At 48.8% G+C, this 18853-nt stretch overlaps 1 protein-coding gene across 3 annotated transcripts in view; it reads left to right on the forward strand.

Annotated features, from left to right (window-relative positions):
* The window catches only part of LOC135388801 (B-cell receptor CD22-like), a 442796-nt gene that overhangs the window by 314148 nt on the left and 109795 nt on the right, over positions 1-18853 (forward strand). For 2 of the 3 annotated variants that reach the window (XM_064618608.1, XM_064618609.1), the window contains exon 7: positions 8088-8387. The exons of the other annotated variant lie outside the window; for it this stretch is intronic. In XM_064618608.1, coding sequence (XP_064474678.1) covers positions 8088-8387 — 300 coding nt within the window. The remainder of the gene's footprint in view (positions 1-8087; positions 8388-18853) is intronic. 3 annotated transcript variants of the gene reach the window in all.

The raw sequence follows: 18853 nt of genomic DNA on the forward strand, positions 1-18853 counted from the left end.
ATGGATTCCCAATCTTCTCAGTGCCTCCAGAAATAGGTGGAATCACGGAATCATTTGCATTGATTTCGAGCTTGGAAGTTCGATATACTGATAGTTATATAACGTGCGGTGAAATGCCATCACATAGCACGTTCCCGTTACAAATTGCTGCGTCTTGAGACGAGTTGGAACCTGCAACCTTGGAACCAGTTTGGGTGCACGTTGCAATCTGATCCACCAAAATCGCATAAGACGTAACAGCTGTAAGACCCAATGCAGGAAACTGAGCGCGCCATAAGATCCCTGCCGGTATCATTTATAACGGTGTAGTGAATAATGGAAAACTATTAAATGCGACAGCATTTATGAGCGAGCCCACTGCGCTTTCTTCAGGCAGGGTATGTCGCCGTGTAAGACCTGCACCCATTGGCTGCTGCTTGGAGATCACGTGTGTTGTGATGATGCCGAAATGTTCCCTGGCGATAACGAACGTGGCCACGTGGCGATAACAAAAGTGGAAAAACTCCGTCGCACTGACGAAGGAGAGAAGCCTTTAAATGCAGCAGTGCCCGCAGCAAGAAGCAGAGAGAAAAGGAAGACGCAAGACGAAGCTGAAGAAGGAAGGTCACGTGACCTCTTCCCTCCCCTCAACGAAAGCGAAGAAAGAGAACGCAGGACGTGGGGCGGCAGCAGAGCAGGGTGAGTAGAAGAGAAAGGGAGTAACAGCAAGCGTCTTGAAGCGTCCAAGTGCCGCTCAGTAGCTGCTCCAGGAGCACGAAACTCTGTGCGCCCGAGAAGTAAGAGAGCAGCTATTTAAAGGAGCACTGAGGTGACCTCCAACATGTTTTTCGTTTTTCGGTGCAGAGTGTTCTGGAACGAAGAAAATGAGTTCCCACGAAAGAACGGTGAGCGCTGGGAACAGAGCGCGAGGGCTCTGTTCTGCACGTCTTTGAAAAATCCTTCTCCTCGTGCAAAGAGCACATCGCAGAAGGAGAGGACGTCGTGACGTATGCTACCCCCTCACGTGACGAGTGACGTACAGCGGCACAGCTCAAGCATGTATAGGCGGCTCGTGAGCTGCGAAGAAAAAACAAACAAAGAAACAAGGCACGGAGCCGCACCACGTCACGAGCGCATTGTGTCGGCCGTCCACGGCTGCTTTCTCAGTCTGCTTTTTGTAAATTCGATTGCACAGCTATAACGTACCGCAAAAACAAAATATTTCGCATGGCGACTCCTGGTGGACAGCTTGACAGACGAGGCAGGAATTCGAGCGACGTTAAATGTCACCACATTGCTCCTTCAACGTGCCATTATCTTTCACTTTGGAACGGTATGGTCGTCGAACGGCGTGTGTGACGCCATGCTCGTGAACAACACATACACACACAAAAAAAAGCAGAAGAAAAAAGGAAGGGTAGTCATCACCGAGGACGGTTTAACTTCTACGATAAGCGTACAAACGAAGAATATTCAACCAGCCTGTGGATTTACTTATTGTGGGCCGAAGATGGAATGGGGGGGGGGGGGCGCTAAGTGCAGGAGATGCTGAAAACTTATGGCAACCACACGAGATATCTAAACACAAGTTTCTTATAACGTAACTTGAAGCACTGCTTTGGCATATATCCCATCTGGAGTTTCAACAACCAGCTTTTTCTTCAACGTTAAGCAGCTGGGGGCAAGTAACATTTCCTGTTACTTGCTCAGTTTTGATGCATGGATGATTCACGTCTGCAAGTCGAGTCTTGGTAGTGGTGCACGAGACGGTTGCGCATAAACCTACTGAGGATAGACAAAAAAAAAAAAAAAAAAAAACGTCTGAGCTGTTGCACAAATGTTGTATGCGTGCTGCCTCTGTTTTATCACAAACCCGAAATCCTGTCCCTGTATCCCGGGATTCGTCGGGAACAATCCCAAAATCCCGAATTGAAAAAAAGTGACCCGGGATTCTGAACACTAAATATCATAGAACTTGGAGGGCGGTCTAGACCTCATGACGTTAGTCAATGCCCTTACCAGCTCCCGTGGCATAGTGGTTAGTGTGATCGCTTTCCACGCCGAGACTGGGAGGTGACACGGGTTCGAGTCCTGTCACCGCCTGTGCTGTCTGAGGTTTTCCCTGGGTTTTCCGAAGACTTTCCAGACGAATGTCGCACAGTTCCCCCTGAAGTCGGCCCAGGACGCATACTAACACCCCCGCTCCTTCCTGCTGTCCTCTCTCCATCTGTCCACGTCTGTACGTCGCTCATAGCCACAGTTGCTTCGCGGCGCTAAAACGGAATTAAAAAAAAACAGAAAAAGTTAATGTCCTTGTTCATGCCGTCACGGTTAGTATTATATGGACAGTAATGTGACCATCACTATTGATTTTATGACGAAGGAAGTCGCGTGATCGCTGTAACGATTGACGCCGAGGAGCAGAACTAAGTGCCCATTAGAAAGAGAATGCAAACTAGAAAGATTAGCAGACCATGATACAATAACTTTGGATGAGCTACGCGCCCGTGTTATGCAAATATTTACGCAGGTTGCACGACAATGGTCTACCGAATTCTCGCTGTACCGAAAATGGTGTACCGAATTTCCGGTATTTGCAGCATTCGACATCCGACTAACATGCAACTCGCCCCCGTGGGCGCTTTCATTCGCTTGGCTTGACCGATAGTGTTGTTCGTTTCCGCTCTTCTCCCCAGAGGTGCCCGCAAAGAAAGGCCGACCGCCACAGGAAATCCCGGACAAAGAGCATTTGTGTGGATGTAGTGCTGGTTCTGGGCACGTGTCTGCTGCATGAGTTCACTTCACTTAGCGGCTTTTCGTGTGCGTTTTTCGATGGCATAGGGCATAAGCAGTATAGCCCAGACATAAAAAATATTGCCGGATATGATGTATGGAAAGTTTACACGGGGAGGAAGCTTTCAGCTCCGTTTTCGCTTTCCTCAATGCGCTACCAAAGGCAATGTTCAGGGGTTTCAGGCCTGAGTCCACCCTCCTCCCCTGCTACGCCACTACACGCAACCGCAATTTTGGTTACAATTCGTGCACAAGTAAGGTGACTCTGTTCAAATTTGTCATCGGAGCCCGCTCGACTGGAACAGTGGCCGCAAAAAGTCCTGCGATACGACTTGATGAGCACAAAAGAAAGCCAATGTTCACTAAAGACGTTGTAGGGACAATTTTGCTGGGACACCCATGGTACTTATGTGGAATTTGAAGCGATTCTTTCTCCTTTTTTTTTTCTTTTAGACAGAAGAGATGTTCTTGAACGCACAATCTTAGTTTTACATTCGGCAGGCGAAACGTTTCCTCACCACGGAATTTAAACCAAGTACCAAAGTTATATGAAGCTGATACACCGGCGGCCCGGAAAGGCGGGAGGAATGTCGTGCCCTGAAACGTGACCTTTTGACAGCTGTGCCCGATTACGCCACCTACGACGTCACGCTCATCCCATAGTACGCCCATGACTGAACGACATTCTCCTCAACGAACCATGTGCAAACTCAAAGTATAAAGGCCGTATCTCATAACACGCTACAAGCGACAGCTACACGCATGGAGGAAGGAAAGAGAGAATGGGCCCTATTGCGCCGAGAAGTGAAGCCGAGATTGGGGGCCACTCTAGTGACGTTACCGCTTGCTCTTCCGGTTTTGGTTGCATCCGTCTCTATGGTAGCCCCCAATGCATACTTTCGGAACTCTTCTGAGAGGTGTGGTGGTAGCGCGCCGAAGTGGCCCCCAAGGTGGCGTGTGCAAAGCGACCTCATTGGGCTGTTCAGGTAACGTGACCTTCCGCGTTGCCACAAAGAGACTACAGCACATATCCTATCCTTACGTCCACTCACGTCACTTGCCCCATGCTTCTCTCATCTGCCGAAGAGCCATTTGGGCGCCTTCTTTTCTTCTTTACTCCATGGCTACACCATAGCTACACGCTACAAATTCGGCGGCGGCAGCAAATCCCAAATCCGCTAGGTTTGGCGGTATGTAACTGGAGCGAATTATGTAGGATAGAGATGTGGGGTCAACAGTGTAGTGTGTGTGGCAAGTCAACTTTGTTGCAATGAAATTTCGAGCTTGTAGGGGGAAAGCAGTCGTTTGGATATACACAGGGTGTCCACGCTAACTGTGAACATATTTAAAAAAAATATATACAGCACTTTTTCCAAGATGAAATCAATTGCAATATAGCATATGCTGAAGGGCACTCCCTAGGAGGGCATTAGCAAAGTCCAAAGACAATGTCTTAATTAACTTTCATTAATTAACTTGTTAATTATAAAAGCGACAAAGTTGTCCCAATGAGAACATCTGTTCCTTTCGGTCACCTGATATCGTTGCCGTTTTCAGAACAAAAATCCGTTCGATAGATCGCCCGCAAAAAATTAGTGAAGGAACGCCATTTTTTTCTTTATTTTGTTCATTGCGCATCTTCGCAGACGCGTATTTGCTTCATCCCCAACATGAGAGGGGAAAGGAGCACAGGGCCGCCTCATGCGTCGAAGATGAGCTTTAACTTGGGGAAACAAAACAAAAACAAATGTATCGGGTGACTCTATCGGAACTGGCCTTATCTTGGGTTGCATTTTCGGTTTCCTTTTAATCTTTTTCCAGGACGCGAGAGGCGATAGTGTGCTCTTTCTTCCTCTCACATTGGGGGTGAAGGAAAGACGCGTCTTCTACGAAGCGCAATGAACAAAATAAAGAAAAAAATGGCGTTCCTACACGAATTTTTTGCGGGCGATCTATCGAACGGATTTTTGTTCTGAAAACGGCTACGATATCAGGTGACCGAAAGGAACAGATGTTCTCATTGGGGCAACTTTGTAGCTTTTATCATTAAACAGTTAATTAATGTAAGTTAATTAAGACATTGCCTTTTGACTTCGCTAATGCCCTCCTAGGGAGTGCCCTTCAGCATATGCTATATTGCAATTGATTTCATCTTGGAAAAAGTGTTATATATATATATATATTAAAAACCTGTTCACACTTAGCGTGGACACCCTGTACATGGCTATCGCGTGTGACCAACATATCTTGCACATTGTGTGGAAAAACGGATAGAACTGCAGCGCCACCACAAACACATATATCATAACAAACTTACAGTGTTGTAAATTTCTCTCAGTGTTTATTTTCCTGCGGCGGTACAATCGAAAGTTTATTATGCCGCATAACCAGTTGAAAAGTACGAATTTTTCTCTCGCAAATGTAGTTCTGTCCCTAGCTGCTCCCGCCACGCAAATGACTCGTGTAGCTGCACTTGCGACCATGGCGACAGCGACTCTGCCTTGAGGGAGCCCCACGACCGTGCGTGAAAAAGTCAAGAAGCGCGAGGAGGAGCACGAAGGCGGAAATGGGAATGTGGTCCGAAGGTAATTTCGACCACGCGCGGTTAAAAATGGCACACTTTAAGAGGGAAAAATCCCCAGTGTACGAATCTTTCGACCGGAAGGACAGTTTTCAGTAAAAAGTTCACGGCGCGTGCGGGAAATTTCCTCGTTCCTTGAACCGTTTCTTTGGAAGTAGGAAAGCAAGCCCCAGGTGACTATCCCCTGAACACCTGTCATTAACTAAGAGAGACGTTTCGCAGGTAATACCAGACGACATGTTTATATGTGAAGGCATAATGCACGCAAGTTCCAGAGTGAAGCTGGCCATAACGATCACCTACCGATGGACACAGTCCTGAGCGGCCGAAAATAGGAATACGACAGACACTTGTATAGGAGAAACGCAACGGTACTGATATTCACTTTGTCGCGTGTGGTAGACGGTTCCTGACCACAAGCTTCCTGTTCTCGTTCACTTAAGTTAGTCACTAAATAAGCGTCGCTTCAGAGTATGGACACTGAGTTCCAAGAGTGAGCATGCGCCATCTTATTTCTGCGCCACGGTAGTCACGCGCACGCACACTTTAGCGTGCGAGTGAAATGTTCCTTTCTTCTTTGGCCCGGGAGGTAGATTTGGTTTCAACACGCTGGATTCTGCCCTCGCGACCTTTACACACACACACCGCACCTGCACACGGTCAAGAGCGAAAAAATCATGTCTTTGTTCTTTTCCCGTGCTGGATAATGTCAATCTCCTCTAGCACTGCTTTGCTAGCCAGTACGGTTACCGGTCCCTTTTTTTTATTGATGGAATTAAAGGAATGGAATGGGGTTGCAAAGCCATTCCAGGAGTGGGAATTAACGTACCTCTTTCTCTTCCGAGGAATTGAAAGGAATGGAATTATCGCATCTCTGTTCCTCGGAATAAAATCGGAATGGAATGGTGACCCCATTCCGCAATCCTGGCGGGCATGACGTAGGGGCAAGATCGAGCGATGAGAAAGCGCTTTCTTCAAATTTTCCCATTCTCTGTGTTATGTCCTTCGCTGATCATTATCTGTCACTAACAGAGGCATTGACGTAGCTTCGATTGATAGCCTATAAGCAAGTTATTCCTGTTCCTCTTCTTTCCGGAATGTATGATATATGTCGGTAACATGTGTGCACTTCGCAATGTTTTTTAAAGTTTTTGACAAGAAATTTTGACACCAGCTCCTGTGGCGTAGTGGTTAAGATGATCGCTCCACGCCGAGACTGGGAAGTGACACGGGTTCGAATCCTGTCACCGGCTGTGCTGTCTGAGGTTTTCCCTAGGTTTTCCAAAGACTTTCCAGACGAATGTCGGCACAGTTCCCATTGAAGTCGGCCCAGGACGCACACTAACATTCTATCCCCCACTCCTTCCTGCTGTCCTCTCTCCATCTGTCCACGTCTATACGCCGCTCATAGCCACAGTTGCTTCGCGGCGCTAACACGGAATAAACAAAAAGAAATTTTGACAACATTATGTGGATGACTTGGAATAAAGAAAACGCACGAGGAAAGCATCTAACGGGACGTCATTGGAGAATATATTCGAGTAAACAACTACCAGTTGCTATGTTAAAGGTGTAATGATGTTGCATGCCTCATCTGTAAGGCAGTTAACCAGGAGTCACCATGCAAAATATTTTCGCTCTGGTGTATTACAGCCGCGCAATCTAATTATAAAACAGTTGGAGAAAGCAGTCGCGGACGGCCGACACGATCCTCGCGTGACGTGGAAAAGCCCCGTGCCTTCTTTGTCCCTTTGTTTCTTTTTTTCTCAGCTCACGCGCCGCTTATACATGCTTGAGCTGTGCCGCTCAACGTCACGAGTCACGTGGCGGGGACCATGTTACTTCACGGCGCCCTCTCGTTCTGCGATGCACTCTTTTCACGTGAAGACGATTTTTTAAAGATGTACGGAACACAGTCCTCGCGCGCTGTCGGTAGGTCACCTGCCCTCATCGTTCTCATTTTATTGGTTGCAGAACAACAGCAGCGGGAAAAAAAACGAAACACACATTTGGGAGGCACTTCAGTGTTCCATTAAAGGAGCACTAAGGTGACTTCTAATTTTGTTTGTTTTTCGTTGCAAATTGTTTTCCAACGAGTAAAATGAGTTCCTGCGGAAGAACGACGAGCGCAGGAGACCTACAGAGCAAGTGCGAGGGCTCTGTTCCGCTTTAAATCTTTTAATCTTTTAATAATCTTAATTAATAATCTTTTAAGCTTTAAAAAATCATCTTCTCGTGAAAAGAGTGCATCGCAGAACGATAGGGCGCCATTAAGTAACATGGTCCCCGTCAGGTGACTCAGGACGTACGGTACAGCTCAAGTATATATAAACGGCGTGTGAACTGCGAAGAAAAAACAACGAAACAAAGGCGCAGAGCTTCCAATACGTCACGCGAGGACCGTGTCGGCCGTCTGCGGCTGCTTTCTCGGACAGTTTTTTTTTTTTTGTAAATTCTATTGCACAGCTATAATGCACCGCAGAGCGAAAATATTTTGCATGGTGACTCCTGGTGGACTGTTTGGCAGATGGGCAGGATTTCGAGCGACGTTAAATGTCACCTCATTGCACCTTTAAAATTCTTTCTCTTTCAGTTTGCAGCTACATCTTCTGGGGACTATAATAATTTTGAGTCAAAAGCCGCTATGTGCTATGTTCTTCAGTTGTATGCCTTGTGTTCTATTTTACCCCATATGAAGATCTGTTTTCTTTCTTTCTCTCTCTCTCTGTTACAGATGCGCCGCGTGCAGCCCTACGGTTTGGCCAAGGCCTGGATCCAGACCGCATCGTAGAAGGCCAAGATGTGTACCTGGAGTGCGCCATACGCGCTAACCCTCGCGTCACGGAGGTGTCATGGACATTGGACGGAACTCCGATGGACGCGGCTGCCCCAAATGCGACGGTGCAGGTGCTCGTGCAGGAACAGTACCTGGTGGTGCGCAATGTGAGCCGTAGCCATAGTGGAAGCTACAGGTGTCGTGTACGGAGTCCACGTGGGGCAGCCGTCAGCAACAGCCTCCGCCTCAGGGTGCAGTGTGCGTTCTAACATCCAATCACTGTTGCCGGGTCCCTGCTTTTTTTTTTCTGCTTTGTTTTGGGTGAGGGCAACTAAGATAGGATATGTTCGCACGTTTCTAAGGTCATTGAGAAAACTTAGTTGAATTATGATCGGTCATTTTTCTGCAAACTGTTGGTTAGGTGTTGGGGACTTCCCGATGTGTTCTGAAGAAGGGCATGTTGGTCCAGACGTGTAGCTCTCGACGACCCGTCTCAAATGCTTTTACACAGGCGTGGAACTCAATTCGAAGCCAGGGATTTCGTGTCCCCCTCTCGTGCATCAGACGCGCATCATTCGGCCAGTAGCACGGCGACCCGCGAGATCCGGCACACAAGACCCAAATGTCGAACTTGACGGTGAGGCGGGATGTTGTTATGCTTTAGGTAGGCGCCTTCCAGAAGACACGCGTACGATGTAACATACCTGAACCTCGCCTAATCATATCGCCGTTCATTGAACGGCAGTGCATGGCTAAACCGAGCGGAATGTATCAGGTTTATTTAAGAGAAAATGTTTGGACTGATATCGACATATTGTTCACGTCATCGATAATTACTCTTAAGTCATACACTAGGGCCCTGAAACACTTATGTCCCGTTTTGGAGGCAGCAGCTGCAGAGCTAGGCCTTGTCCGAGCGAGAGCATGGAGGCTGCCATTTATGTATAGGCAGCATTTTGAAGCGGCGCTGACTTTAGCCATCCCACGGTAACATGTGGCGAATGCAGGGACTTGTACATGTATTGCGGTGTAGCCCAGCACAATGCAGGTAACGCTGTAGTACAGGCGAAATAAGAAAAGTGTAAAGTGACAGCACATGCACTCTTACCAATGAGGCATACAACTAGAATAGAACATCTCCACAAAACGCGCAGGAGATCGTTCAACACGATAATGGCCAGCCCTCTGACTATTTAAAAGCGGGAGCGATGACGTGACGTTTTTCTAACAATATATCGTGTAGCTTCTTAGCACACATCCGCCTTCAACGTAAGCGAGAGACGTCATCATTCCCATGATCCCTCCGGCTCGGCCAACGCCACCTAGATACAGACAGCCTGCTTCTTCCCCCTCTCCCTCCTTCGCTACGTTGACATATAGAGTCAGAATTCGTCTGCCATTGCAATTCGCCGTTCTGCGAATTCAAGAACCCGCAAATGATTGCAGCTTACTTGGAACCTGCAGACCTTAATGTTTAGACGAAAATTGCAACACGCTTTCCAGAAAATCTATTTTGAAAAGATTGGGGCCATTTTGCGCTTCATTTCTAAGTTTTCCTATTTAGTATGCGGGGACGTTCAATCACCACTCACGGACGACGGTGGTTCGTTTTCATGGCCATGACCGGTGAAAGGACGTTCGTGATTGGCTGCCGCCGTTTTAAAACACGATCCTGATTGGCTGACTATTAGTTGTTACGTCACGTCGACGACTAAGCAGGCTTTCTCTATCTACGTGGTGTTGGTTCGGCGCGCTCCCCGAGCTTTCGTTTTCCCTTCACGCAAAAAGGCCAGTCATTATTCTGTCATTATTTCTTTAGTTCCGTGTTAGCGCCGCGAAGCAACTGTGTCTATCAACGGCATACAGACGTGGACAGATGGAGAGAGGACAGCAGGGATGAGTGGGAGACAGGGTGTTAGTATGCGTCCTGGGTCGACTTCAGGGGGAACACTGCCGACATTCGTCTGGAAAGTCTTCGGGAAACCCAGGGAAACATCAGACACGCAGCCGGTGGTGGGATTCCCACCCACCACCTCCCAGTCTTCAGCACAACCTTGGCTACCACCGACGAGCGGGACGCCTTAACCCGCTCGGCCATGCCGCTGGTCCAGTCGTTGAAGTGGGACTCCGCAACAAAATCACCACAAAGGTTGTGGCGTATCCGTAAACCTTGGGATGTCAGGAACATGTGTGCGAAATATCTCGTTCCAGAACTGCGCAGAATTTATTCAAACTAATTTATGACGAAGCGAGAGCTTCGCCTCTATGAAGCGAGGGGGCACTGAAAGCAACACACTGCTGACATCATCCGGCATTCGGCAAGGGATAATACAGGCTTGATAGCAGAAGACAATGCTGGGTGACGTCACAGAATCCTCCTCCAGACGAGCCGCCGTAGTATGGAAGCTCTCTGTTTTCTGCTCTTTGCATTTCGGTTTCGGTTTGGTATTGTTATCATTTACGAATTAATTACTCTCCCAAAATAAATGCGGATGTTGTATTCGGTATGGAGAGGATGGTTCGTGTTCGGTATGATGTTCACCTATTTTTTTTTTTTTTTCGAATTCTTGCGAAGCGTCCCTTTAATGCCAGTTCCTTTGTAGAACCTGGTTGTTTGCAAAACTACTATTGAACCAGAAACATTGCCGAACACTCCATCCTCGACGATCTGACGAAGAATCAGGTCGCATTGTCGATTTGGCTGCCCTCTCTCCATTAAGAGTCGCCGCTCTGTTTCTCTCTCCCCACACTCCATTCCGTAACCACCAGAATACTCGTTCGATAACTTCGGGCTCCACGGTCCGTCTTCCGACGAAGGCGTATACCACCGCGACACCGTGTGTGCTGATATCACTGAACCTTCGGGGATGCCGCCGGTGGCTGCACGCCACCCTGGTTCTAGATGGAACACGCCGTCCCCTACCGTTAGCGACTGGAATAGTTTCGGAAAACAACAGCCGTCGCTTTCAATTGACAGACCGCACATTCCGCTGTCGTTCCTTCCTTGATACTGGAGCAGACGTGAACATTCTTTCTGCTACCCCGCTGAAAAACTCATTGGAAAAACAGAGTATAGGTTATAAGCGGCCAACACCACGAAAACTGCTACGTATGAGCAACGTTCCGAATCAAAGAGTGCTATTGACGAACGATCCTCCACTCGAAACTCGATCCGAGCTGATGCCGGCTTTTCGTTACATTAGGGAGTTTTAGTAAAACGTAGAGGTGTCACGAAACCAGTTTCGAACACATGATAAGTCAATCGCATGATTCCTTTGTAGTGGCTGACATCACGTTGCTGATTGCATTGACTGCAGTGACTGACAGTGATACGGGGTCGAAATCGGAGGGCGCATACGATTTCCTAAACCTCCCTAATAGTTGACTTTGACTCGAAACCCTCCCCGATCGGGGGCCTCTACGTTCGCCCTTCGAAAACATCGAGGCATACATCGCAGGTATCTTGAGAGCGCTCCTCGAGGCCGAGGCCAGGCCGGCCCGTGCAAGAACCGCCGTCTTGGCGTGGTTGGGAGGAGTTCAGTTCTGGTTCAGTCTTTCGTCATGGCGCACGATAGATCGTCCGCTGCATTCTTCGACAAGGTTTTGAGTATAGGTGCGAGGATGCAGACGGTGAGGAGCGCACCCGTGTGCCAAGTAGAGATGCGAAGCCCCGGAAAAAACCCGGAAATTTTGGGAAAGAACCAGTTTTCATTCGGTTTTTTTCCTCGTGTCTGGAAAAATTGCCCCAAATTTCCAGGCGACAAAATTCAAAAATGTAAATTTTCGTGCCTTCGATGCGTTCCAACCCGCCAACAGTGCCTTGGGTGCCTCTAATCCGCCAACAACCACCAACTTAGAGCTCCGTCTGGCTGCTCCAAGCGATCGCCGTCGCGTTCACATAATGTCGGAGTTCTGGTCGGAGTGGACGGGTTGTTCCAATTACCTATCGCTGAGTAGACAGCAGTCTTATGGGATGCTCTGCTCTGCATTTATGCCTAGAGGGTGAACACTACTAAAGTTTCTAGCTCATTGTATGCCGTGGCTTGGCCGGCAATGCTTCGACTCAGCAGTAACAGCATTTGTTTCCATTTTTTCAAAATTTCCGGGAAAAAAACCCGAAAAGAAACGTTTTTTTTTCGTGCGATTCCAAATTTCCGGAAATTTTGCATCTCTAATCAGCTAGCCCATATCGATGTTCTCAGTGGTGTATATATCTTATACGTACTGTGTCATACATTTGTGCCTCAATATAACATTGCAGACCTGGCAAAAAAGTATTTTTTATTGATCAAAACCAGCTACTTGAGTGCCCAATCAGATATCCATGAACTCGTACCAAAACGTATAGCACAAATAGCGTACAAGCTTGACTAACACGTGAGCTGTGTTTTCAGAGTATGTATACCAGCTCAAGACATACGCACAAAACAGTCCTCTGCGGGGTTTTCCTTTCTCTTTTTTGTTACTTTGCATTAAACATATTCCCCCTCTGCGGGGTTTGAGCAAGTGGCGTTTTTATTCCGGCTGTCATAACGTATGTAGCCGGATTCTCGACACAGAAAACAGGAGACTTCGTTTTGCCCGAAAACACAAATGGTTCACCCACCTGTCGCATAAATATTACGCTTCTCTTGGAATTCTTTTTTCCAGTGTCTCCTCTCGTTTTCTTTAGCTGCTTGACACTGCCTCGTCGAATATTCGATGCCTAGCCTTTCACATGCCCTGTTCTTAGCTTCTTTTGCCGATATTTGTTGACAAGGGTTAGTAGCAGTTCCCGATCCTGATTTGCATACCAAAATCTCACCGCCTCGCGCACGCTGACATTTCCCACGTCTATGTCCAGCGCACGTTCTCTCTCTTTTTTTTTCCCCTCGGAATTACTACATGCCCGGTCAGATTCCACAAATGAAGCTTCCCGCAGAGGTCCGACGTGCCTGGGCCACTTTTATAGGCACAGAGCATGGTCCAAGCGGCGAGTGCGTTCTTGGGTGTCGGTTGGTGGGGGGCGATTACGCCGCTCAAGTGATCGCTGCCGTTGTGCTTTGAGTTGCCAGACTGGAAAACGCTTCTACGTATTAACCTGTTCTGCCACTAAACAATTGAAACTTGCCGCGAACCCCTGCAATCCCTTGTCTCGGCGTTTGTAATGCACGTTGTTCAAAGTAACGCTTACAGATATAGGGTATTTATTTATTTGTCTTCATGTACGAATATCACATTGTTGCGATGGAACTCAGAAGACGGATGAGGACTGTTCGTCCAGGAGCACCTTGACGGAGGAATTCCCGGGGCGCGTCCATGAACCCAGTACGCTTCTTGAGTGGAGGGATGGTGCTCCACCCAATGGTAGCAGTGAAGACGGAGCGTCGAGCCGATGACTGCTGGGTACTCTGAAGCATGTTTGCCATTGCCGACTTGCCCACCCCGATCTGTGGAGCAGACTTCTTCGATCGTGTCGATCTGCTGGTAGAAGACGCAGTGTGGCTTCTTTCAGTAATAGTCGTCGGTCTACTCAACGCAGCGCAAACTTTCCAATAATTTATCGACGATGTTCTGCGCGCCCTGGCTTTCGCGTTTCGCTATCTGGACGACATTCTTGTAGCCAGTAAATTGAATCTCAACGTCCCCACCACTTGCGACAGTGGTTCTTCAAGGGTACAGTGTAATCAATTGGTTAACCAAACGCGAATTCTTGCGCCATACAATCCCGCACGATGACTTTCATCGCTAAAAGGCAAAGTCACAGCCATCACGGACTGCACATGGCTAGACACATTGTATATAAAAGTTTTGGCACTCTTCAACTCTTAACGCGTTTTTGATCCAGACTTTGCCCCTTATGACACATTTACCCACCCTTCTCGTTACTATCAATCGTAAGAAGGGCATCAACACTCTCCGTTCAGCTGGACCAAGGAAGCTCAACGCGCCTTCGAGATAACTAAGCAACAACAACAACAGATATATTCTGATGATGGAGTGGGGAGGTTTTCCGTTCTAGGAGTGGAACGCTGCCCCATAGCTAGGGAGTCTAATATGAGTGGTGACAATGACGAGTGATGACGATGATGAGCGATGACGATGAGAGATGACGGGAATGATTGGAGCGGCGATGCCGATCCTGATCGTGATCGTGATGGTGGGAATATCCGAGAGCGCTGTTGGGGTCACAATGAGTCCTTTAGGCCTGTCGCCTCAAATAAGGCAACTACATGACGTAAGGCCGCCCTGGAGTGGGCCGCGGTGTCCCAAGGACCGAGGATGCTCGACAAGTTGAAGGGGCGGCAGCCAAGGGTGGCAAACTGTGACTGCAGTGTACGCCTCTCGTTGATATAGGTCCGACAGCGGAGGAGTATGTGTTCTACGTTGGCAAGTACACCACACTCGTTGCACATAGGGCTAGCCTCACAGCCTAGCTGGTAGCGATAGAACGGAGTGAAGGCCACATTCAGACGTAGCCTGTGGATGAGCGACTTCAGGGGACGAGGAAGCTTTGCAGGCAGCCGGTATGACAGCACTACACTTCCCAAAGAAGACCTAGTTGGAATGTCGTGTTGCCACTGTAGGGTAGACCAGGAATCGTACAAATGCCTGAGGAGGGATCGTCTGTCTCCTCTCGAAAGTATAATGGTCATAGAAGGCCGTTGTTGATTTGCAGCGGCAGCGGCAGCGTCGGCCTCATGGTTCCCAGTTATTCCGCAATGCCCTGGAACCCACTGAAAGGCAATGGAGTGGGAGCGATCTTGAAGGGACCTCAGGGCGCACAGGATATCTATCACCACTGAGGAAAGGGAACCGCGGATGCACAGGTTTTTAATGCATAGGGGAGCTGCTTTGGAGTCGGTATAAATTACCCAGTGCCGCGGTTCACAGTCTTCCGCATATGTCAAGAATAACAAGATAGCATAAAGTTCAGCGGATGTCGATGAGGTGTTGTGAGACAGGCGACACCCACGTGTAACGGACTCTGATGGAATGGCAAAGGCTGAAGATGAAGTGTCCCTGGTCGACGATCCATCCGTGTATACAGCGGTACCGTTGCAGTATTGAGCCTCGATGAAGTCAAGGGCGAGTTGCTTAAGGGTAACATCATAATAGCTCTTTTTGTTGTTCTTGAGGCCGGGTATGGAGACAGTGACAAGCGGCGATGGCAACGTCCATGGAGGCACTTTGGGTGCCGTCGGGTCGACTATGAATTTGGGGATATTAGGTCTGAATGATGTTACAGCAGCATGAACTGTCGCGTTCCGTTTAGCGTGAAGCTTGCGAATCAAAGAGTGACGTTTATGGTGGACGGAGGTAGTGGCGTGCAGTTTCCCGAGTACGGAGAACCTCAATGAGGATGTCCCTAGCCTCAGCCACTACTAGGCGAGTTTCAGCGCCTCGCGGGACCCCGAGACATACGCGAAGGCTTCGCGCGAGCAGGGCTCGAATCCTTTGTACCAGTGTCTGAGGAAGTCCGTGGAAGACTGTACATTACTGAGCCACGAACCAGGGCATTGTGCTTCACGAGAAGATCCTTCTCGTCTCGCCCTGATCACATACCTGCGAAGTGACGAATGACGTTGAGCCAGCGTTGGACTTTCTTTTCAAGAACGTCTACGTGGCGCTTCCACGACAAATTCCATGATAGAGTTACGCTGAGAAACTTGTGATGTGTCACCTGCTCCAGTGGGCTTCCACCAATATACACGCAACATCTATGCCTATCTTTGCGCATGAAGGCTAGAACTGCGCTTTTCTCTACCGATATCTCAATTCCTGCCTGGAGTAAATAAGGGCGAATGGCATCTAACGTGCGCTGAAGACGCTGACGGAGTGCTGGACGGGAAGTGCCTGTAGTCCAAATACAGATATCATCGGCATACAGGGACAAGTTGACTTTCCGCTGAATGCAGGTTCCAGTGCCCGCCATAACGGCATTAAAGAGAAGCGGACTTTGGACGCTTCCTTGTGGTACCCCTGAGAGATGGGGAATTGCTTTGTGCCGCCTTGTTTTGTCCGGACGAAAATACATCGTTGACTGAGGAAATCAGTTATCCAAAGCAACGTTGTACGTGAGAGCGCAGCGCTGTATAAAGCATGTAAGATTGATGGATGATTGACGGTGTCATAAGCTCTCTTAACGTCAAGATATATCGCGGCCGAGATCTTCCCGCCTCGTCGTGCCTCTTCCACCGACGTGACCAAGTCGAGGACAGAATCTATCGAACTGCGGTGCTGTCGAAACCCAGCTTGGTCTTGAGGGAAGAAGGCACGGCTCTCGAGCCACCACTCAATTCTACGCAAGACCATTCTTTACATAACTTTCCCCAAGCAGCTGGTCAAAGTTACCGGGCGGAATGATGCCAATTGGGATGGGTGTTTTTCTGGTTTTAGCAACGGTACCACTCGGCCGACTTTCCACTGCCTAGGAACCTGTCCGTGCCTCCACGAGTGATTGCAAATGTTCATCAGGGCCCGAAGGGAAGTAGGGCCAAGGTTTCGAATCACCGTGTATATAATGACGTCCGCGCCTGGAGACGACTTCTTGCATGAAACTGAAATGGCCGACGAAAGTTCTGCCACGGAGAAGTCCATATCAAAGGCCGGGACTGCTGATGGGTTAGCATGCTCGATAATAGATGTCACATGGGCTGTATGGGTCAGGTACTCGTCGGTGCTGGTCACATTGGCTCCCTTCGTAATGACATGGCAGAATTCTCTGGCCACCTCTTTCTCAGACGTAGATGTTAAGAGCGCAAGAGCCCCAAGTGGGTTCCTAACTGTAGGGTTCTCCTTTAAGTTTCTTGCGACTCTCCATTTCCGAGCAGGGCTCTCAAACGGTGATAAGGATCAACAGAAGGGCCGCCACCGTTGACGGTCAAGGTCTCGGAGTGCTTTCTGTACAAGCCTACTCGCGCATCTTGCTTCCTGTATATCAGAAAGATTATATCAGAATATATCAGAACGATATATCAGAAAGATGTACGAAACGAACGCCAGTCTGTTAATTTCGCCGTTCTACATCCCGCTCTCGTTGAATATCCGCCATACGTGTTGTATATGGGCACTTGGTCGCTTCCTCTGCAATCAAGGTCCGTGTACCAATGTAGCTTCCGATGAATACAAAGGGTCGTCCAGAACGTCCGTAGAGAAAGACCTCCGCAAAAACGTGTGTGATCCGTCATTCAGGATGCAGAGATCCAGGCTCTCGATCAGCTCCATCCATATTTTCCCTCGACGATCAGTTTTGGTGCTCCCCCATTCAGTGTGGTGAGCGTTAATATCACCGACCACTAGATAAGGAGACTCTAAATTGTCCAACACCGCCTTCAGACCGGTCTTGAACACCTTAGCTGACGGCGGCACGTGTAAGTTCACCACAGTGACGACAGTTTTACCCAAGCGAATTTTACACCGGATACAGTCTAAACAAGCCACTTTTGGCGTTGGAAGGGCGGCTGCATTGAAATCACGTCGAACAAGCAGAACCGTCCTTGAGATATCTGTATCCTCTTGCGTGACCAAACTCTAACCGCTGGGTCTGAAGTCCTTCTTAACATAAGCTTCACTAATAGCCAACATGGGAATTCGATGCCGAAGCAGAAATTCTTTAAGATTTGGCACCTTGTTGCGCAGACTGCGCGCGTTCCACTGCATCAAGACAGCATTGCTGTAGATTTGCTCCATGACCGAGGAAAAGGCTGTCAATCTCTAGAAGAGCCTTGACTTCGGGCAACCGCGCAGCCTCAGGGCAACAAGCAACAATGGCCTTCATAGCAGCAAGAACTAAGGGGATGATGACACAGAAGTCATTTGAAGACTGGGGGGATTGCCACTTCAGCCATCGAGGCGCTGCTGGCAGGGGCTCGTCGGTCTTCCTTGGACCTCGCACTGTGGCCGCGAAAGTTGCATGGAGGGGAGTGGTAGCATTAGGGATGTCATGCTGCCTATCTAGCTGCTGCACATGGCTACTCAGTTGAGGCTTAAATGCTTGTGGTTTGGGGCTTTTGACTGGTGGTTTTGAGACCTGCGGAGGTGCCCGTTGGGATCTCGCAGTAGTTTGTGGTCGACCATCACTCATGGCCGCCTGGAGGACTGAAGTTGAACCTCCGTCCGTTTGTGCACTACGTCGTGCCTTCCTGGTCCCAGGGGAAGGGGTGTTGGTACAAACACGAGCCTGAAAGCGCCTTGTAGCTGTCCTCTTCCGGGGACATAAAGAATGCGAAGCAGCATGCGGTCCCTCGCAGTTTGCACATTTCGGTTGGTGCCGCGCTGTACATCCCTTAAGTGTGGCGGCTGAGAGCAAAACTTGCACCGTACCATCGACAGCTTCGAGCAAGATGACCGAACCTCTGGCAGCGATAGCACTGCACTGGACCTTCCACATACTCATGCACCTTATGTGTTGAAAAACCAAACTTAACTTCCTCAGGTATCCTTGTGTTGGACTTGAAGGTCAATATGACATTTCGAAGGGGGATGTACTGATCGGACCCATCTTCATGAAAGACATGCCGCACTTGACGCCGAGCCGCTATGACACCATCCTCTCCCAGATAGGAAGCGAGTTCCTCGTAGGTATACTCCAGTGGGACGTCATAGCAACACCTACTACCATTACTAAGCGACACCTCGAGGAGACTACCCGATCTCTTGCACCAGCCGCAAGCTGGAAGCCAACCTGGTTTTTTCTCGTGCAATTTGGCACACACTTTGGGTGCAAGTGGAGCACGTTGGGC

This window comes from Ornithodoros turicata, chromosome 3 (assembly GCF_037126465.1).
Source record: "Ornithodoros turicata isolate Travis chromosome 3, ASM3712646v1, whole genome shotgun sequence".
In the NCBI taxonomy this organism is placed as follows: Eukaryota; Metazoa; Arthropoda; class Arachnida; order Ixodida; family Argasidae; genus Ornithodoros; species Ornithodoros turicata.